Below are 22,729 nucleotides of genomic sequence, written 5' to 3' on the forward strand. Positions count from 1 at the left end.
CGTCGGGACTGAGCGAAGGGGCGGGGCCATCTTTATCCGCTCCTCCCCAGTAAGAGCAGAGCTGATCGCCACCTTCCCTTCGTAGACAGTGATCTCTTCCAAACACCAGACTAGAGGGAAATCTAAATAGATATTCGTTTGACTTTTTTACATATACATTGACCTAGTTGAGGCTGTTGGTTGAAAGTGTCAGGTGCTGAAATATTAATGAGCATTGCTCCCAGTTCCTGCCTTCTCCTCACAGCCAACTGGCAGCGTGGCATCAAGCTTGAAGAGAGGACAGCTTATTTTTTCTCTCCTTGATTGACTCATCGATTGAAGATATTTTTAAAGGGATTCCCCGGGAGTGTGTGTGTGTAGGGGGGGGGGGGTACAAAGCAACCCCGTCCCACATCAGGGGACGGAGAGGGGCTGCTTTAATTGGGCAGAGACTTCAGAGTGCTCTTAACCCGCACCGGGCGGCGCCGTGGCCTGTTGTAGCCCTCACACCAACAAGGCCAAGCCCTCCAAACGCACACACACACACACACACCCCCGCAAACATATTCATGCTAATTAATAAAAACACATGTTCTCGCTGGCGGATGCCAGATCTTATCAATATGACCACCCTGGACTTGTATTAAAGAAAAACTAGTTTGAAGGTATCACTTCTGCAGCAGAAGCATCATGCGCTACTTTTCTTTGCGCCGCCATCTGCAGGCCGGAACACTTTCCTGCCTCTTTCTGCGAAGGCCTCGCGTCGGGTTGAGAGATAAATCCGTGCCGTCGACGGGGCGGCGGTGCTAACCTTGTCGGCTCTGCAGTTGTTGAGGCCCACCGAAGTGAGGGCGGACAGCTTCGCCTCCATGCCCTGCTGGTGGTGATGCAGCTGCTCCCTCTGGATCTGCTCCCTCATTTTCCGAGCCTCCTGGATGGCTTTCAGCACCGTGTCCTGGTCCCCGAACAACGCGGTCGAGTTCAGGCTGGACAGGATATCTGCACGCACGCACAAAAGTTCGGGCGGCAAAAATTACTCCCTGCCAAAAAAAAGGCAAAACCCTTAAACCGCTTAACAAAACATCCCGACAGCGGCGTTTATTTTTGAGATATCAAGCGTTGTGGTCTCCCCGGATGCGAGCGCTCGCTGTAAATGTGTGTTTTGAACAAACTAAATCTGTGTGGGATGTTTTTTTGTGAAGCGCAGACACTCTGAGGTCTTACCCAGAGACGAGCCACGGCCAAAGCCTCCTCCCAGTGGACTGGGGATGCCTCCCTTGCTGGGGAGACTGTTCGGGATGCCTTTGATGCCCAGGAACAGGTTTTGTGTCGGGGATGTGGGAGATTTGACCAGTTCTGTCGTCTTCGGCCGTGCAGACAGGTTGAGCGGCTGCGTTCCCTCTTCCTACGGCGGCAGAGAGGAGTGTGAGAGAAGACAGATGCTCCAAGACAGTTCTCCCATGTTCCCAGTTAATTATAGGATCCCTGCCTTGACCCACACCTCCTCCTTGGTTGCTCCCTCTCTCTGCTCTTTCTCCTCTTCTTCCCTCCATCCCTCTTTCTCTAGGAGGTTTGCTACTGTGATCTTCATAGTTTCCCGGTGCCTTTGTTCATACTAATTAAAGCAGATTCTGTCTCTCTGTACATCTTCATCTGTTCTCCCTCTCCTCCTCCTCCTCGCTCTCTGAGTCTGCGCTCCGGTTGGAAGAATAAATAATGACCATATAACGGTGCTGCCAGTGATCAAAGACAGCTGTTCCATTCATCAGATGTTGATGCTCCATTATCTACTTCATTAATTTGTTTTCTAATTTCAATCCTCGTTTGTGCATACTTGGTTTTATCGGCGACTTTGATATCGCTGCGTCATTCCAACCCGAATAAAGAACAAATAGGGAAAAGAACTGAATGGTGTAGTTGAAGGAGCAAAAACATGTTCATTATAATTATAATGAATACACAACTGGGTATTCCATCACCTTAAACATGAGCGAACATTCTCATTCCAGAATAGAATTGTGCTTTAGAATAAAGCTCCCGTTCACACGGCGGTCCTTTAAACCAGATTAGGGCACGCTGCCGTTAACAGCGCTTTTCTAAACATATGGCTCAGGCCTGCGGCCCCCACGCCTGCGGCCCCCAGGCCTTGTTCCTGCTGTGCCAACAACAGTTTGTCATGCTGAAAGCAGATAAACAAAACTAAAGGCAATCTGATTCCGTTCGACTATTGACACAGATGGAAAGATGCCAGTCTGTGTCTGCGCGTCGTTTCATTGGTGGAGCTTCGTTTTTAATATTTATATATTTTTTGACTGCGATTAGTTTTGCATTAAAAGCCGGTGTCCGTCTAATTTTCTAGAAACAGACTGATGACATTGTTGAGGACGATAAATGATCCCGGGAGGAAACTGATGCGCTCTGTGGAAAGCCTTCCTGTCGTGTCCAGACGTGATTTATGGTCCATCTCTATTGTGATATTATTAAACTAAACTGCTCCAAATGGGCATATGTTTCTGATTTCACGTCAGCGAGCCGGGATGATGTACTGCATGCGGCCTTTCCTCTGCACGGAGGTCTGGTGGAGCCTTTGGTTTGGTGACAAGAAAATAAGTCGATCCTGCTTTGTGCTGCACTTTCTTTTCATCGTCTGCGGGGCGCTGTAGGAATGAGTTTAGTCTCGTTGAGTTATAAAAAGGAAGAGAAAAAAAACCCACTTTTTATTGTAAAGGAAATCTGGCTCTGAGCCTCCATAGCAACAGCAACCATGTCCACAGAGTTCTGGTTCTTAAGGACCCAAAGACTGATGAGCTGCTAGAGGTGCGGCTGCTATTTGATTCAAACATCGCCGACCGGTTCAGGTCCAGCGCCACGCCAGCGCCACGCCAGCGCCACGCCAGCCCGGGCCGGTGGGTGGGCAAGGTGTGTGGGAGGTAAAGGTTGTACCTTGACTTGAGTGACGGGGCTGGATGAACTCTTGTCGTTCTTCAGGGAGGAGGGGGAGATGGGCCCGCTGCTATTGATTGCCTGGGGGAGTAGAGGCAACTTGGCTCCGGGAGAAACCTGCATGCTGGCGAGCTGGGCGGCATACAGTTGCTGTAGGGAGGCGGAGAAAGCCACACAACGTTAACGTCCGAATCCAGCAAGCATTCAGAGTTTTATATTTGCTCTTTTCCTCCCTCACCCTCCCTCTTTTTTCTCCTCTGCCTGCCTTCATCCCCCCCCTCACTCACTTTTTTTTTACGTCCTTCCTCTCTTTCCACGGGGCTGGCAGAGAACCTTCATCAAAGGTCTTAACTGTATTTCAAAGGCCGAACCCAGAGAGAGAGACAGCAAACCGCACAGCGATGGCTTTCATTCCAGATACTTGGAAGCTCCTGTTTTCCACTCATCACAGAGAAAGGTTTGCTGCCTGGATGCGAGAGTGTTAGCAGAGGCCTCTCATTTCTCCAGATCTACAGAGCCCCTTATTGAAGTTGTCCCATTCCACAATGTCAGAAACTCGAGCTCTGCTGGACCGCCGCCGCAGAATATGTTAAACACAAGCGTTATTAAGGCTTAGAACGCTGCACAAAGAGCGCTGATGTAATCGCCTTTATTTTCCTTGGCGTCCAGTGAGACGTCCGACGCTTGGTGACATTACCACACAAGAGACTGGCAAAGAACTCAGCAACTGTTGAGAACTCAATTTAGATTTGTGCCACTGGGCTTCGGACCTGGAATATGCTAGAAGGCGTGATTAAAGACATTGATTTTAGGGCCTGGAAATATTTTTCTACCCACGTCCGTCTGTCGGCTGATTGGTTGTGCAATAAAAAAAACTCAACGTTGAAGTTGGAGTTTCTGTGAAACTTTGTGGGGAGGATCTGTTTCCATTGTATTTTGGCACAAATGCAACTAAAGAAACGCATCCTGCATGTTTTTTTTTTTTTAGTTGCTGCAAGATTTGAGTTTTTATTTTTTATTTTTTTGGGCTTTTCTTAATTTTATGAGGGCGTAAATCTTCAAGAAAAAAAAAAATCCTAATTCAGTGGTTGCTGTTACAAAGTCACCTTAACTTATTGTTAAACGGCTGCTAGTTTGAGTTTGGATAAGCTTCGATTGAATAAAATTGGACTGTTTTGTCTTGGTTGAAGTTTTCACTTATCTGGCATCCAAAAGCTGCTCATTGTTGCCTGGATCAGGTTCAGCCGTCCATCCTTCGCTAGCTTCATTCTAAGGTTAAAATTAAATGTCTTTACATCCCGAAATGTGCCTATTCTTCTCTGCTAAACCCCCAAAGTGATGAAATCGCCTTTTGTCTCCTGCTGCAGATGGCGGGGGCTCTGTCAAATAGAGCTATTAGTGTTACTCTGTGTAGCTTTGCATGTCGACCACTTCATCAGCCCCGGTAGCGCCCCTCGACCCCCCACCGACCTGTTCTCCACGGATTGGCCGATCCTTTGCTGTGTTATTCAGTGGAACGGCGCTGTCGCGAAGAATCTAATTTCTCTTTCTCCGACCAATCGGCAAACCCTGTCTCATTTCCTGGTTCCACCGGCAGCATACAGACATGCATTTGTGCTGAATTACGGTGGGGGCAACCCTGCCCCGCCCCGCCGGCCTCACCATTGGCAGCGTAAATGCAGACCAAAGCCAAACACAACACTTTATGTCCACGGACCTATATCTCCAGATATAAACACATACGTGCTTCTGTAAGAAACTTTATCGCTGTCGCAAAAGCGTCACTACAAAAGGTCCATTCTCTTGGAGGTCGTGGGGATAACAACGGCACACGGGCAGCGGAAATGACAGGCTGATTATGTTCCCACAATGATAGCGCTGCCCCCCCACCTCCCTCACAAACAGCCTTTTGTCCCAGCAGGAACGGACCCAACTCTATTTTCCTCTCATCTTAGCTAGACTTCGTTAATGTCAGGAGTAAAGGCTCTCTGTGTGTCTTGTGGGTGAGGGAGGGGAGAAGGGGGGGGGGGGGGGCATTCATTGGCTGTCACTCTGGGCTAACACACAGGTCTTAGAGGAACGGAAGCTGAGTCTGCCGGACAGATGTTAGCTAACAGGCTTGTCAACAGGCGTGTTCCTGACCTGACAATTTTATCATCTCCCCCCCCCCCCCCCCCCCCCCCCACCGCCAAAGCACAATTAGACCTTGCTTTGACTTGGAGGCCGTCAGGGTGCCCCTTTCTTTTCTGGGCTGATTACGAGGTCGGCGCCATCGGGTAAGCGTCACCGGTTACCCTTGCCACCGGGAACACCCTGCCCCCGAGAGCCGAGGAGCAACAAATACAATTGGATGAAAAACAGACGCAAGGACAGCTGTGGAACACCTCAGGGTGTATTTCACGGGCTTTAGCTTTAGCATAATGCTAATAATTAATTCAGAAAACACGCCGAAATAATGACCGTCTCTCCTCCGCCTCCTTCATATCTGCTTTTGACTCAGCTCACTATTTACATCCGTAGGGCTTTGAAAGGTTTTGCCGTCTTTGTAAAAAGCAGGGCAACACATAACCTCAGGTCTTCCTTTTGACCCCCATCGTTCCCCCGTTTCCCAGCGGATCTCAGCCAGCATGGATCCAGAGTGAGCGAGGCACGCTCAAGGTCAGCCCGTTAGCCTCTGGTAATTAAAAACAAGCCCTCTGGAGGCAGCAGAGGTTAAATGGGGAGGTTCACTTTTCGCCCGCGACGTTAAACTGAGATTACACACTCTGCTGATGATGTTAGGCGTCTCCGAAGTACGAAGACGGACAGCGCTCTGTTTATTTGGTGAAACAAAAATCCCGGGGACTGCGGGGAGCTCAACGTGTAACATAATGTTGAGACCTCTACTTGTGCGTTTAAGTGCTGAAAGGTTTTTCTTTTTCCAAAGAGGCTGCTTTTATTTTCAGATATTTTTCAGTGATGCGGCGTCACGAACAAATAACCTTAAAATCCTCTCCGTTTGCCGTGATTGGGCCGGTAGCTGACGCCTGCCACGCTCTCTGAAGCTCCCTCTTTGTGTGCGAGGGGGATCTGTCTGTCTCTCGGTGTCATGGTCGCCTCTGCCCGGCCCGGCTGCTGCAGCGCTGGGCTGAATATGAGGGCATTAACTGCGCTCCGGTGCACCAGACCATTTAAAAGGCAGCGCAGCGCCAGCCCAGTTTGCCACAAGGCTTGTACAGGCTCATTGCCCAGGGCGACCGGGCAGGCTGACCCAGTCGAGGCCCAGATGTCGGGAGCAGAGGAAAGCGTCCTGGTGCAGTGTGCCGATGCTTTCCAGTATGGCCCAACATCTGTCTCATCTGCTGGCACCCGGGCTGCTCGGCTGCAGCCCATCTCCTCGCCGCTCGCTAACTTACGACTACTATATATATTGAAGTTGTCTACCAGGCTTATTTTTCATTTTTATTTAACTCTGGCACATAGAAACAGCCCATCTTCTCAGTGTGTGTGTGTGTGTGTGGGGGGGGGATCTCCAGGCCCCGGGGGCCCCCGGAGCCAGCCCTCCCATTCAGTGCAGCTCGCTGCATTATCCACTCTGTCTGTCCATCTGTCCCTCTGTTCACCGCTGCCTCCATCCAGCTGCTCACCTAGCCGTCCTATTAGCCGGCCCTCCGCACGCCGCTAGCCGCGGCGCTCTGCTCTGGGTTACCTTCAAAGACGAAGCTGCTCGTCTCATAAACACAGAAACAGATGCTCTCTGCAGAGTGTCTGTTCTCCCTTTACCCCCCCCCCCCCCCCCCACTCTCCTTCCTCCCTCCTTCTTTCAAAGTCAAAAGTGCTTTACTTGCTAACGATGAAGCCGTTTCTTCTTATTTGCACCACACAGGCGTTTGCATCCCAACAAAAGATAGCGTGCGGTTTTTCTTCTGTGTAACACTCGTTCTTATCGCGCCGGCCGTCTAAGCCTCTGAGTCCTCCTTCAGATGTGGAGATCGGTTTCGGATTTGTCGCCGAGCATGCGGGCTTCTTTTCATCTCAACAAAAAGAGCGTGAGGTGAAGCCGGGCCTAAAGAGACGGCGTGGCAAAAAGTGGCGTGCTGTATGATTGTTGCATTAAGTGTTGAATAAAGCGGTTTGAGGATATAAAGAGACCTACAAGGAGAACATTTAATAACAAATACACAAATGATGATGATGATGATTTAATTTGTGTCTGGAAAATTGGAGAAGCCAGACAGAAAGATGGAGATAATGGGAGATAGAAAAAAGAAGCTCGGACGTTGACTCAAGAAAGCTTTTTTGAAAGAGTTCCAAACCCAAAGTCTCCTTTCTCAGAGGTCCTCCTCCAGTCGAGTAGTTCTGTAATCAGGCTGGGTGATATATATGAAGTTCATGTTGGCCTTAAGTCTGATGCGAGACGCAGCAACAACAAAATAACCGCGGTCTGAAATAGAAAAAAAAAAGAAATCTTTTGTGGAATTAAGAGATATTCCCCTCTTGTCTCTTCACTCGATTGAATATAGTAGGTGTCGGGACAGATTGCGGCGCAACCCGAGAACAATTTCCTCTGTTCGGTGAGAGGTGTCGGTTGTAATCAGGGACGGACAAGCAGGATGGAGCCATTGTTTCCTGCGGGTGCCGGGCTCATCCCGACCCTGCGTGGGCGCTAATGAAGAGGGGCGTGTCGCGCCGGGATAGTTTCACCCGCTTCCCCTCCTGTGACTTGAGGATGAGAGCCAATCTGTCAGGAAAACATTGAGTGAAATTGCCCTGTGGTACAGCAGCGCCTGGTGACAGCCACTTGCACACTGCCAGCCTCCAGAGTGATGCTACCACCCTGTATTGACAAGCAAATTACAGCCTCCAACACTGAAACGCGTCCGGGAAGATTCATTTACATCCATCAGCTCGGAGCCTTTGTTACCGCCTTGGGTTTCCTTCTCTCGGGGAGACGGAGCGGGGGAATGGGAGGAGGGCAGACTGTTATGACAGAGGAGATGTGAGGAGGCTGCGTGGTCAGCATTAAGACTGACAGGAGGGCTTGCCTCTCTGACTGGATGGCTGATCGCATTACCTCTGCAGCATTGTGGGAATTAATTCATCCAATACGATCATTTTATAAGGTTCATATCTCGCAAAATCTAAACTGAGTAAATCGGTGAAAATTATACCTTGCCATGAGGCTGACAGGAAGAGATGTTCTAATTGAGGCGGGGGGCGCGCGGGGGGGGGGGGGGGTTAAGGTGAAACTGAAAAAAAGTTTAAAGGCTCATGGACTAAATGACGCATGAAGAATAAACTCTGCTACACGATAAGCAGCCGAGAAGGAGGAGTTAAATGAGTTTATATGTTTGTGTGTTAACCCAAATAAAGTTGTGCCATTATAATGAGAATAAATAATTTAATCCACTACAGTGAAAGTTAGACGTTTTGGAGACAAGGTCAGAGACCAGACTCCGATGGTTTGGACATGTCTAGAGGAGAGACGGGGACTATATCGGTAGAAGGATGCTGAGGATGGAACTGCCAGGGAACAGGACTAGAGGACGACCCAGGAGGAGATACATGGACGTAGTGAGGGAGGACAAGAGAGTGGCTGGTGCTGGGGAGGACGATGCAAAGGACCCCCCTGCCCACGCACACACACAAACTCCTCCGAACCAACTTTTCAATAGTTTCATTTTCGGTGCTATTACTGCTGAACAGACAGGAGGAAACTTCCACCAACTTAATTCCACGTCTGGCCCGATGCGTGTTTTTAATCACAGCCGACTCGCTGCGCTTTGTAGAGGAAGTGGCGGCAGTCACATGGTTGGTTTGATCCCAGCTATGGAGAAAAGGGCATGTTTGACTTGCCTTGCTGTTTTAAGGGGGGGTCTCTATTTCAGGGTAAATAGCAGGCAGAGAATACGTGACAGACTTCAATTAATGGAAAATGCTCCTCGTTTTGTTTACTGTGTTCGGTAAAGGTCAGCAGAGTCATGGTCTCGGTCTGTTTTTGCCCATTCCCAGGGTTAGATACCTAATCACAATTAATCACCCCCCCCCCCCCCCCCCACCTCCCGCTTTCCCTCTCATGGACACCCATCTCAAAACACGAGTGGGCTCTTTCCACGCCTTGCATGTTCTTCCCAGCCCGGCTGCGTGCATCGTTCCGACTTGCCGGGGCTTGTTAGCGCTGACGGGGGTAAGACAAACGCCTCATGTACAGTAACAGTCACTCACACTTGAGCTCCCCTTGTTTGATCTCGTCGTCGTGGGTTTTTTTTTTGCTCTTTGGCATCTCGCATTTGCAGCTTTCAGCCAGACGCTGCTGTTGTTGGCAAAGAAGCCACAGCCGCTTAACCACATGTTAAGAGAGATTCCTTTTAATCCTTTGTTTCCCCTCTTTTGTTTCCAAAGATCGGCACTTATTCTGGTCTCAAATAGACTCTTTAATTACCCCGAAACAGTAACTGATATTTAAAAAAAAAAAGAGAAGCAACTGATGCAACTGCAGGTGGGAAGAACACACTTGTGTATTTCTATTATTTAACACGGGTTCAAAGTCAGCCAGGGCCGGGAGGAATCGCGGTAACAGTCGCGAGGATGGAACATGGATAATTATCTGTATTACATATTATTGCCTCGGGTTAATCCCTGACCTGAGTTCAGCTACGTGAGAAACGTCCTGGAGGAGCCTGTAGGGCTCGGAGCCCATCCCAACGTTTTTCTGTGGTTCAACCTCACAAAGGTGCTTTTACTAAACACACACACACACAAACAAAGGAGCACATTCCGAGAAGATTTCCGACGTCGCCACCTTTGTCTCGGACAAAAGAATAGAGCAATCATTTTGGTCTTCCCAGTGAATTCCCAGCCCATCGGAGTTGTGTAGCGCTTGTTCCCTCTAATTTGATTTCCTCGCACACTTAAACGCGTCGGGAGGGCGATTCTTCGCTTACACACTCAATTGTCTCCTGATAAATTCACTGGCGATTAAGACAACCCAAGCGATGCTCATTTCCTCTAATAACTATTATCTTCCTGACTCCTCTGTCTGGTCGAGCCGCTGGGGATAACTTCGCTATAAAACGGGATAAATTACACATGCAAGGTGATAAGCGTGTGTGAGCTGGAGGCTCTCAGGATTATTTAGTGTGCTGCTCATTACTTAGCGTACAGCTGCTTAGCCATCCCTTTTTTATTTATTTTTTGCCCCCCGGGCTTGGCGGGCGTCCCGAGCATTCTTTGTGGTGGGACTGTACATACCTGGAGCTGGAGGGGGCTGAGTCCTGACGCTGCTGCAGCTGCCATTGTGGATGGAATGAACTGCACTGGGTAGTTATCACCTGTCAGAGAGAGACAACAATGCGTGCAGGTTCAGACAATGAGTCGGCCCACGGCGACCAGACAAGTGCCAACACGGAACCCGGGCCCTGCTTCGCCACGGCGATGCGGCGCAATGCGGCGGGCCTCTCGGCTTCGAGCCCAAACATCTGCATTAACAAAAGCCGGAGCTGATCTGAGATTCACAGTCGGGATTACTTGGGAATGTTTCACCCGGGTTTCCCTTCTGCCTCCACCTGAGCAGCGTAGCTCCTGGATTTAACGCCACAGCTACGACAAGCCGGGAGTTCTGTCCCGGTTCGTCGGTCGCCGGGAACAAACGCGAAATAAGTCTGTGGATTTGAACCGCCGCCTCTCGTGCTATTCGGTTAGCGATTATGTAAGGAGCATGTTCTCTCAGGCTGCAGGCTTGTCTGGCTTTTGTTCAAAAGCGCATTGTTTCTGAGTGATGGCTCTGGCAGCCGAGTGAAAGCACTTGTGTGAGAACTGGTTGGAACAAGTGTGCAGTCACAATAACAAGGTTTCAAAGAGCAACACATTCTTATCTCGCGTATCACAAACACGGGCGCATCGGTCTCCGTATAGCAGCACTGTTCATTACCGGTCGCTATAAAAGCGCCTGCTACGTGAGTGATGTTACACGGGGGGGGTGAATGACTGAGCACCAGACCCCCCCCCCCCCCTCTCATCGAGACAGACAGAACAGCCCCGGTGAGACGGGCCAGCGCAGAGAGGGTTGGTTTGAAGCATGTGTCTGGAGCAGGGGGGGTAGTTGGCCTTCGCTCAGACCCCACTTCTGGCTGTCACTTCTCCTCACAAACATATGGAGCCATTAAGCCAGAGACAAGGTAAATGTATATACCGTCTCTCTCGCTTTGCCCCCGCCCGCTAGCCTCACTTTGCAATCTTGTGCAGCGCAGCACAATGTGATACAGGCGGCGGAAATTCAATCCCCATTTAGTAGCAAATAAAATCACACAGCAGAAGTGGTTTCAAATAGCGCTGCGTTGGACATGGCGGGGGGTTGGGTGGGGTGGGGTGGGGGGAGGCGCTGTGGTTATTTCTACACCTCCTTTTTTTGGCATCGCTTTCTCTCTGTCTCCCCGACTCCGAGCTGCCCGTGACGTACGATTGGAGAATAAAAAATGGCTCGGTGTCTTGGGATGTCATGTGAAACCTGGGGGAGGGCGAGCGCCGCCACGACCTCAGTGGGGTCTCAGGCTCCAAGGTCTGGGTGTCTCCGGTCCGTTTGGAGGCACCAGATCCCAGCAGAACGGGCGGTGTGCCAGCTCAGGGTCGCCATCGAAAGGGAATTATGTTTAAACCGTGTCTCGGACATGACTGCTCCCATGCCCGGAGACGTGACACCGGGTTTAAGGAAAGAAGGGGTTGGTGCAGGTGACACCGATGTCACTACAGTGGGGGGGGGGGGGGCATAGAATGCGAGTCATAAATCTGCTGATGGTTGACAGACTCCCAGAGCGGACGAACTTCACCAGTTCAAACTCGAGCTTTCTCTTTCTGCTCGCTTTAGAATGTGATTGCGTGACCGAAGCGCGTCCGAATCAAAGTCTTTTTCTGCTATAAATGCACAGCTTTATTATTTTACACCGCGGGACCATAAAACCGTTGGCTTGATGCCTCTCTGAGGACGATCGACGGAGGAACCCAAAGGGCGCGGGGTCCTCTGAGGCGTGCACGCCGAAGGGAAGTCATGGAAGTCCAGCTTATTATTATCTATTTGTTTAAAAGATGAGCTGGTGCTTGTGCGACTGTGCTTGTCTTCCATGTAACACCAGGCCATTGAGCACAGCCGGAAGACGCTTGATGACTTACCACAGAATGACTCTGTTGCCACGGGGGCCCGGGGTCATAAGCGACGGCCCCTGAGAGCATCAGATTAGCATGTCTTAGCCTTGGAAGTGAAAGCTCGGCCACTCGCTCTGCAGAGCGAGGACCCCGCAGGTGGGAGCGATAACGTTGTACTCCCTGAATTTAATCTGTATTTTGTGGAAATAACAGACGTTGTGAAATACCTCTGCAGCTACGAGAGTCATTTTCAGACCCCCCCCCCCCACCCCTTGCTATTTCTTTGTGAATTCATGAATTATGCAGCAGCCGTGCACACGCCGACTCCTGACCATGACTCCATAATAGCTCCTGTTATTTGAACTAAAACATTTTCCGTGTCAGACCTATTGCAGAAAGCGCGCTGGTAAAAGACTCCCCCTCAGGCACTTTGTTTAAGCTGTCATGGCTCCACAGTTCCAAAGTAGCTGACTTTCCTTTCCATCCTGTGGTTTTATAGTTAATTCATTAACTGCACTACCACACCTTTTAATGTTCTGCTGAGAAGCTGCTGACTTCCTGCCGTTTGTCCGTCCGTTTTCTGTTGTTCTGGTGTTTTTTTTTTTTGTGTTTTTTTTGGACTGACTCGTAAATTCTTTTGACTTCGGCAGCAACTAAATTGTGAAAGGGAAGGTACTTTATTTTATTGTATTTATTTGAGGTCAGTCATCTTTTATTTTTCCCTCTCTGGCACGACATCAGTTGACATTTATTTTAGAATTTCAAGGGCGGGGCTTATCGTCTGGATTTAAAAGACAAAGGCAAGGAACAAGACATGCTGTCACATGTGCAGGAAAACCTACTTCATACATAATCCCCCAACTATCTGCAGGATAATTGCATGTTGATTACTAAATTTCAAGAGCAAACATTTCTCCCAATTGTGTTCGACGTGACGGGAGCATTGCTTTCTTCTCAAACCAATGGAGAGACTTTTAACTTTATTTGATCTCGAGCAGGAGATGCATAAAAACCTTTTTTTACAGGCAGCTCAGTCCTGAAAGGTAATTCCATGTTGAAGACATGTTTACATTCCTCCTCTCTCCATTTCTATTGTTTCACGTGGGCTAGAACATTCCCAGGCTCCGATCTCGCTCCAGGTTCAGAGCCCGCCAGCTTAAATCAAACATTATACGTGTTGATGTATTTGTTTTGTGCATTTTTTTCTGCATAAAACTGGGAAAAGACACGGCAGGAGGAGAGAAAGGGTTAAAAGTTAAGCTGTGAGCTTACCTGGTTTATAAGACAGTCCCGGAGGGAAGAGAAAGCCTTGCTGGGCAGCGGCTGCTGCCGCCAGAGCGCGTTGGTCATGTGGAAAAATGGGGATCATGACAGGAGGCACGTGACCCTGTACCTGCTGAACAGACAGGAAGTGCAGATCAGAGCAAGGCCTAAGCATCGTCACGGCGCACAGGGACACCGAGCCCACTCGGAGGGGAGGCCAGATCACAGATCTTTTTAACACGTGCTGACAGGGGGCTCCACGGCCCTCGTGTGCCCAGGCCCCGCCCCCACACTCTTAATCCGGACCGCCATTTCTCCGTGGTACATCAAAGGCCCCCGCTTACGCACACCGTTCCAGCACTGTTTGCAGGCATCGCGTTAACAGAAGTGTTCACCGATGCCCAGATGTTAGCATGCTAGCAAGGCGGGAGTTGAACGTGTCACGCAGGTGCAGGGATGGATTCCTGGGCGTGCACGGACACACTGGCTCTTCATTCATTATCCGATCAAAGCCGAAAGACAATTCAGTGCGGCCGTTATAAAGTAGCAGCCAGTTGACAAGTAGCTGCAGTATTTCATTTTAGCGTCGCTCTGTGTCTGATTCGCTTCACGTATTAACCCGCACCGTTCAGTCTGCTTCTCACTCCGCTGCGAGGAACATCCAGACAAACCCGCTGCGTGTGTGTGTTGGGTGGGTGAATAGCTCGCGTCTCAAAAGTGGCGTGGGGGGGCTCGCACACATGTTGCACGGCCCAATCTTGCTGTCGTTCTCTGCTTCCTGAAACTCAATGATGGGTAGCAGCCCGGCTACCTGGGCCCACGAGGGTTAAACTAGCAGAGTCAGCCCACCTCAGGGGGAACCTGCCTGGAAAATGGGTTAATAAAGGTCACCCCCCCCCCCCCCCCAACCAAAATAAACACTTTACCGAATGTTTCTCCATTCACCCCTCCTTAAAATCAGCTCGCAATAAAACGGGGCCTGGGTGCAATTACCGCTGCTGCACTGGGGCATGAAATCAACCTGCTCCGAGCAGCGGCTTTCCCCCCAGGTTCCGACTCAGTTCTGTTATGATCTCCACCATCAGCCCGTGCTGCACCCCCCCATCCCTACCAGTAGACCCTTTATCGGAGTATCCACCCAGTTTCACTCGCAGCCAGCACAGTACTCCTACTCAAAACCACTTTATTGATCTGTCCAGAGGTGCAGAGCTAAACTGAAAACTAAATAAATACAGGAATTAAATGTCTACTGAGCTTTAGCAGAAGTGCAAGTGCAGAAAGTGCATTATGGAAGAATGGGAAAGTATGTGACGCTTCCAAAAGTAATCCCATAAAAAGTGTTGGAGAAAGAGAAATGGTGAAGGAGACGGTGACAAATGACCTTAAATCAAGCATCACTTTGTGGGGATTAGTGTTTCGAGTTTCCAGGCCGCATGGGTGAGAGATGAATCTTGGCATTGCGTGTATGGAACATATGGAAAAACACAATAATGAATGTCACGACATGAGGTGGGGCCGGTGACAGGCGGTGGGGCGGTGGAGGGAACACAGCTTTCCTCTGTCTGTGCATTTGCACTGTAAAACCAGGCGGCGTGCGGCGGTGAGTGCGCGACGAACGTTCATACGTTGTAAAAGTCACACTTAAAAATGTTAGCGACTGTCAAATATTTCTTTCTTGGTGTCAGGGCGATGAGGTTAGACCTTTTCACCTTTATGACATCACATGAAGGAACAAAAAAGGCACAAAGCATCTGAAGAAAGAAAAGCTCTTAAATGTTTTCTACATTACATTTATTCACCTGAATATTCAGGGTGTGTATACTACATCAGATACTTGAGCTTATTTTCCTCCTGCACCGAATGTATAATGAAATAATTTTATCGAGGATATCAGGTTTTATTATTGTCATTATTACATTAAAACACGGAGCAGGATATACAAGACGGAGCGAGGGCGAAGCGTTGAGGGGGAAATAAACGCACTGAGCCTGAATGGCTGTGATTTCCGGTAATCAGCTCTATATACGTTCATGTTTAATTCAAGCGGCTAATATCAGAGAGAGGTGAATCCAACGGCGAGCAGCTTCGAGGTGTCGGAGGTCCGCTGAGCGGTGCCGGGCTGGAACCTTTTGAGAAATTATTTTTATTTGATTGTAAAGACAAACAAAACCACGAGAGGCATTTTTCAGATTGAACGCCCCCCCCCCCCCCCCCCCCCACCTCCAGAAGAGTTACCCTCAAGTTTATCTATGGTATGGGCTGAGTGCCCGGGGCATTTCTTTGCCAAGATGATCTCGAGGAGTTGGAGAATGAAGTGGAGCAGATGTGAGCGGGGCGATTGGGCGGCATCCTCACGTCTCCTCGTAAATACGGCGCCATTGTTGCGCTGGCTCTGCTCTTCCTTTGTCTTAGCGCTGCTAAGTACTGGATAATGTCATTTCACACCATCTGCCCCAAGGCTTCATTAAAGATACATGAATGGGTTATCTTATGAGGAACAGGTGCTATTGTTTGTCCCTCAAGACCCGGCACTAAGGATCTGACTCGGAATACTTGAAGAGGAGCATCTGTAGTGATCAGTCAGACAGACTTGGCTGAGGTTGCCGTCTCTGCCAGCAAGCACTCCAACAGAGGTTTCTGGGGGAACTCAGCCGCCTCGCAAATTGTATCATCAATTCAGATGACCTGATGAAGTCTGTATCAGGCCAGCACGCAATCTGTTTCGCTCTCAAGGAGACGCTGGCCTTCGATAAATAGAACCGACTCGCTGCTCGCTCGCGAGAAGGAAACCTACAGATGTATGGGCGACACGGTTATTTTTAAATATTTGAGATTAAAGATGCATTTCTGTTGTAATTTGTTAGAAATTGTGGGGTTAAGAAAGAAAAAAAGCCCAATCTGCAAACAGTTGGCGCTGAGAGTGACAGTTTGTGTGTTTGTAGTTGTGCAGCCGTCCACCTCTGGCCCTCTGGAATGCTGAGCACAAATGGAGATGTACAGCGCATTACGGCGCTCACTTGGGTCCCTGTCAACACCCATGTTCCTCACTGTGGATTCTAACCCCCCCCCCCGAAGCCCCCAGGAGGCCCGAAACCCCCGCAGGCTTCCCCTCAGGAACCCACACACACACACACACTTCCATCTATAGGTTTGTGATGGACGGCGTGAAGGAAACCGGGAGAGTTAAACAGATTAAGACAAACAGATTAAACATTTTAATTGCTATTACTCCAGTCGCTATCAGACCCGCAGCTCCTCCTAAGGGTTGTGTAACTTCTCTCAGGCAGGATGAACTCCAGCTGTTTCCGTAGGACCTGATAGTTCACACTTCAGCCTCCCCGGTGATCTCCGCTGAGCTGCACGCCGTATGCCTGTGAAATCACCTTTTGTGATCAATTTAAAGAGCAAGAGATCTGGAGGAAGTTAGCGAGTCTGGCTCCATCCCAGCAGCAGCACACGTAGTAAAACTGACACCGGGCAGCAGGATGCGTTTTAACACATGCCGCTGTGCGTGCAGCCCGCCGGGTGCACGCTGCTCCGGAGTCTAACTGGGAGGAAAATCACTCGGCGGAAGAACTTCTGGGCCGATAAAGCTTCCGCTGCAGGTAAACGAGGCACTTGTCTCGTTCACGCCGCCGACCTTCCTCCTGTCTGGCGTCCTGCTTTTGAAACCCGTGTGCAGAACCTCTAATTTTTCGTTTATTTGTGCGGGTGCAGCTTTACCTCTGACAGCCGCCGCCGTTTTGCTGCTGCACTGAGTGCCGTTGGGGATAAAGTGCAGCAATCCCAGACGCTGAGCGAGGTCAGGCGATCCAGAGGGAACAAGAAATAGATGACTTCTTGTTCTACTAATTCCTTACACAGTAAAACAAGCCCTCTTGGAAAACAGCCATTCCAATAAGTCTATAATAAGTCGATGGGAAGCTTGAAAGCAGCGCAGTCCAACCCTCTGACCCGCCCAGCACACCCCACCCCAAATCCCTGCACTCCAGCCCCCCTCCTCATCGTTCCTCCTGGCCTCGGTGTGATTTAATGCAGTTGCACTATTGTAAAGTCAGTGCAGGGCGTATGCATCATTCTAAAATACATTTATAGGTCAATAGGGTTATGTGCGTTTGACAAATTATGCCTATCTTGATTGGGAAGAAGGATTTTATGTCGGCCACTAGCTTGTTAGTTAGCAAAAGACATAGCATTAAGCAAAGAACAAGCGAGAGAGACTGAATTATGTGTAAAATAATAAGTAAAAACATACTTTAAATGCATGCCTTATAGAAAACAAAGATTTTTATTGTATCAATGTGAAACTGCAAAACAAAATAGTTCCTTTATTGTGTGTGAACTTTCCTCCACCCCCCCAAAAACAAAAAACGCTCTTTCTGCACGGGCACTGGGCTGACCGCTTTGCTTTTCCACCCCGACCCTAAGAAAACACTCGGCCCTTTCTCCCAGCCTGCCTCCTGCACACAGTAGAGCCTGTTAATGCAGCGCTCTGCTGAGGACGGTGGCCACGGAGGGCCAATGCAAAGACAAAACAGTTTGCACAGCGTTAGCAGAGAAAACACCGTCCATGCAGCGAGGGAGCGGAAAGAAAATCAACATCACAGTGGAGGATGTGTTCTCCCTCATCTGGTATTTTCCAAACAAGGACTCCGGGTACGGGGGGGGGGGGGGGGGGTAGAACTGTGCACCTTCACAGTGATCATCAATAAATCTCTCAACCCGAGCGTAGATGTTTGGATCACAGATTGAACCGAACCCACCGGTGTGATTTCACACGTTCAGATGGAGCCTTTTAATTACCGATAACGACAATGTTGGTGAGTCTGAACGCTCAAACGTATGGCTTTATTGTGTCATTTACATCAATAATGGATCCTTGATTAAACAGTCTGATTTCATTGGTTTACGTCTATAAAGCCCGTTTTGTTTGATGTTGCAGGAAATGCCCGTTTGTTGTTTTCTTAAATCCCGTTTTCGCCTTTTTTTTATTCAATCCCATAGAAACGGATGCAAGCCAGTCACAATTAGCTTTGTGTTCCGACAACATGAAGACATTTTTGACGCTCAAATGGCCTCGTGCGGCGGTCGTTTCATTTGCAGCCCGTCGCCGAGGACGCGTCCCCCACACCTCTCCCATGCATCATTAAGTTTAAACGGGGCCGTGATGGCTTCATTGTTTAAATTGCACACGACTTTGTTTAACGTCAGCATTTCTTCTGCTTCCTGACAAGAAGTCACATTTCATAAGTAATTAAATTGATCCCTCCCTCCCCGCCGATCGGGTCCACTGAATGGAATTATTTGTATCCGAGTGTCAATATATTAAATCAAGGGGGGGGGGCTAATGAGTTGGGTCACCGCCTTCTTTTATCTTCGCTCTTGCATGTGCACATCTTCATCAGCTAACAGTCTCCTTAAATGGAGGATGAGCATGTTGGACTCTTCCTGGGCTGGAGCCAAGCCCGTCTGACTCGGCTGTTAATGCCCCCACATAATCCTACAAGCAGGCTAACACAAATCTCTTCAACACAAGGGAAGGCGCTGGCGGGGCAGCAGCAGCATCACACACACTCTTGCGCCCACGGCACACACACACACACACAATAATTTTCCTGCTCTATTATTCTCTTATTATCATGCTAACAGTTCCAATCTAGATGTGCTAATTGGACGATTTTCACATTCCCTTTAACAATGTCTATTTTTGTGCCTTTTTTTTGCCAGTGCATTATTAAGAGTCTCACACTGAGAAAATCATTTATGCCGGGGAGACAACAAAAACATCTGAGAATACGCAAATTAGCGCTATTATCTTTGTGCAATTACCATACAGCGCTGTGTTTATTTAAACTCGTCAGATTGATTTACAATATTTACCATGATGTTGTACTTCTGCAGCCTTTGTGTCTCTAAATTGCTAAACAAATGGAATTTGCGCAGTAAATTACTGTTTCTTCTTTTTTATATAATAATAAATCGGTGCAACTAAAAGCAAATTTATCATATAGACCAAACACCAATTTGATGGAATTTGTTTCTGTTTATGCTGGAAGAGCAGGTTTAGATAAGAGTTAAAGGGTTCAGCTGCTGCGAGGATGGAGTTAATGTAGTCGGATACAGTTATTAGGTGAGAACTTATTCTTCTACTCAGTGACTGCTGATGCAACCGGACCGGCCCCCATACAATGGAACAGCATTTCTAAAACCCAGGTTTAATTGCAAAAATGTGGAATAACTTGATTGCAGCCGCTGGTCAAACAGGATCTGAGTCATGACAGATGTTTCACGTCGAGTTTGACCAATCTTGACAACGCCTGCTCATAAAATCAAGACGTGCTTAGATAATTCTATTTCCAGAGAATTCAAAACTCTTATATGACGGACCGACTGGAATAAACCCAGTGGACGATGGCCAATCCTTAGACACACATCCTGGATCTCATGGTGTGCTCAGGTTTGACACATCAATACCACGGCAATGACAAACGGCGATGCTACGACGTCTTGATATTGTCATCGAATATAACGTTTGGCGTGTTTTGGATTAGCGTCGTCCCTCTGTTTCATCTGCGGCGCTCTGCTTTCTCCTGCCTGATTGTGGAGATAAAGTTCACCCTGACCTTTCCAACCAAGATTTATTCTCTTGATGTGTGTATCAATGCGTGGGTCCTTGTGTGCCGGCGTACAGCACACAATCACCTTCCTGCATGCGTGTGAGTATCTACGGGTCTCCATGTGAGAGTCAGACATGGTTTGTGTATGAACAGAACTGTCTAGGGGTGGGGGGGGGGGGCTTCGGAATGGTGTAAATGTGTATATGATGAATGAATGTACCTGTTGAATGATAAATTGTACGTATCCGCCAGCTACTGAAGATATAGCATGCTCAGGGGAAACGTTTTGTATGAGGGATTCAAGATAGATCAAGTAGGTGGTGATATGATGCAATGAAGGCTCTCACTTTGTATCTGGACCTCTGATTGGTCAACCGAGTCAAACAAGGGAATCGCTGAATGGCTAATAATTAAATTAAACTAAGCTAAGCTAGCACCTGTAAGGTTAGTCAGCCGTGAAGTTAGTAGCTAGCTCACATTGTAGTACAATGCCAATTAGCCAATTACAAGGTGAGAAGGTAATTAGCATAGCATAAAACTAGCAGCCATCCTACGCTGTTGGATGAGCCCTGCCCAGTTCGTCATCAACACAAGACTGGAAAATGTTTGGATGAAAGGCAGTAACTAAACTCCACCATGACTCAGAGAGAGATGGGTCAGCTAAGCTAACATGCTAACGTCACCCACCTCCGCCGTAATGACACGTGCGCCTGTCTCCCTATTGTTGCACTGTAGTGGTGATAGGGTTCTGTTTTACCACTATCTACTAATAACTATTTTAGGAAAAAGAGAATAGAATACTGCCTCCATGCATGATTGACTTCTGAGGCTCTCAGTCAATGTTTGACTGTCCTGGTGGTGTTTCAGATTCACAACTAAATCAACTCAAGAGTTAATCTTCAGGACCGAATTAGTGCTAAGACGATTCCAACGACAAGGATGAACTGAGAGAATACAAACAAGCCGGGGGGGGGGGGAGCACACAAAGCCTTGAGCTTTAACTTTTGATAAGCCTCCAACACTGCAATCAAAACATCTGCTATCTTAAAACAAGTGACATTGTAATCCCGAAGGACAAAGACTTAATCTGTCTCCCTCCCTTGTAAGAATGATGGGAGAGGATAAAAAAAGAAAGATGGCTATTCAAAAGGAAAACTTGATTAAACTGCACGCTGCCTCGTTCCAAACCCCACGTACTAAACCTCTGCAACCACGCACTTCTGCGTCCGCATGCAGAGGGGCTCTGAAAGCACACATGTAACATGGCAACAGCCGTCTCCGGTTGCAATCCCCACAGTTTTATTGTTGGGGTTGTTGACAAAGTCCACTGAGGTGATCGGTTACATCATCAATATGAGACCTCGGTGGGAGACTTTCTCTCCATTTCCTCTCCAAAGCCAAAACGGAAGGACTTTGATGGCCGGTAGGGTCTCCAATAAAGTTTAGAGCTTTCCACGCTAACAGCAGAGTAACTTAATCCCCCCCGACACTGTTTATCACTTCGCAAAAAAGTCCGTGACACACGGGCTGGAAGCTTATTTACAGAACTAATTAAGCCAAAGCTGTTGTATATTAAAATGGCTGAGGCATTTCGAGGCAGCAGTAATAAAACACAAACGAACTTGCCCCTGGGTCTGTTTTATCTGCTCTCTAACTCCAGAGGAGTAGCAGCGGGATGAGGCCCAATCCCAACGCTCCGAACTCTAACCCCTCGCTTCTCGACTCGCGCCTCAAAACGGAGCAACGAGGGGTAGCAGTTGAAATCTTTACCCAGGAAGTGGGGCGCCACTCGTCACGTCATCAGGAGATCAGTTACGTTCTGCTTCTGATAATTATCTCAGACGTCTCTACATCCTCAGGCCTCTCACTCCCGCAGCAGTTTGGCAGCAGATTTCTTTCCTGCTGGGAATTGGATCAGATTCCTGGTTTGTTCAGGCGTCCCTTGAAAGCATGAACGTATTCTGGTTCGATGCAAGCGTGTTGCTGCTGCCGTTATCAGCTAGTGACTTTTCTGACCTCATTTACAGGACAGAACAAAAGAAGAGGAGAAAATAATGTGAAAATGTTCAACTGCAGGAAAACAGAGGATAAAAACGTGTAAATAATCCAATGGCATGAATTTGCATCTACATTCTTACATGCTTATTCAATATATCATGTATAAATTACCTGTATGTCGTTCTAATATCAGCACGGTAGCCATTTTTCATTTACTCCTGTCTACAAAGCATTCTGGGAATTTCCTTCTATCCCTCCGTTATCCGTCTGCATCTGAAAGCACTTAAATTCTGTCCGTCTGGAGGGCTAGCTGTCCACCATCCCCTCCATCCTCTCAAGAATCGGGAAACACTTCCCTACATGGGAACGCATAATACGGGGGGGGGGGACTTTGGATCGGGTCTAGGAGAGAAAATGTCTTTGTTAAAGTTTTTCATAATTTAGATATTCAGAAGAACTTTCTGCTGCAACCCCTCTGACCCCATCTCTCAAAAGTGTGCATCAATTTTCAGTTATAATCTGCCTTTAATTTTGTAATGAAAGCAAAGAGGTGGGCGGGGGGGGAGGTGTAAATGTGAGATGCATTCGGGCTCAACAAGCATAAGTAAAGGGCCCTCAATGATACGAGCATCACTATCCTCTCACGACTGTATAAGGTACTTCACCCAAGAGTGTTCTCAAGACAGTGTCGTGCTCTTGAGTGGAGTCCCCCCCCCCCCCCCCCCCCCCCCCAATAGACTGTCCTCTGTTGAAGTGAAAGGTCCAGGTTAGTGGGTTCACCAGAACACGTTGACAGCACCGCCTTTAAATCT

At 48.5% G+C, this 22,729-nt stretch overlaps 1 protein-coding gene across 1 annotated transcript in view; it reads right to left on the minus strand.

Moving 5' to 3' along the window:
- sox6 (SRY-box transcription factor 6) overlaps positions 1-22,729 on the minus strand; it is a 103,514-nt gene that overhangs the window by 15,713 nt on the left and 65,072 nt on the right. The window contains exons 9-13 of the mRNA XM_068742329.1: positions 13,312-13,432; positions 10,153-10,232; positions 2,923-3,072; positions 1,204-1,384; positions 791-978 (exon numbers count right to left, since the gene is read on the minus strand). Coding sequence (XP_068598430.1) covers positions 791-978; positions 1,204-1,384; positions 2,923-3,072; positions 10,153-10,232; positions 13,312-13,432 — 720 coding nt within the window. The remainder of the gene's footprint in view (positions 1-790; positions 979-1,203; positions 1,385-2,922; positions 3,073-10,152; positions 10,233-13,311; positions 13,433-22,729) is intronic.

This window comes from Brachionichthys hirsutus, chromosome 1, assembly GCF_040956055.1.
Source record: "Brachionichthys hirsutus isolate HB-005 chromosome 1, CSIRO-AGI_Bhir_v1, whole genome shotgun sequence".
NCBI classification, from domain to species: Eukaryota; Metazoa; Chordata; class Actinopteri; order Lophiiformes; family Brachionichthyidae; genus Brachionichthys; species Brachionichthys hirsutus.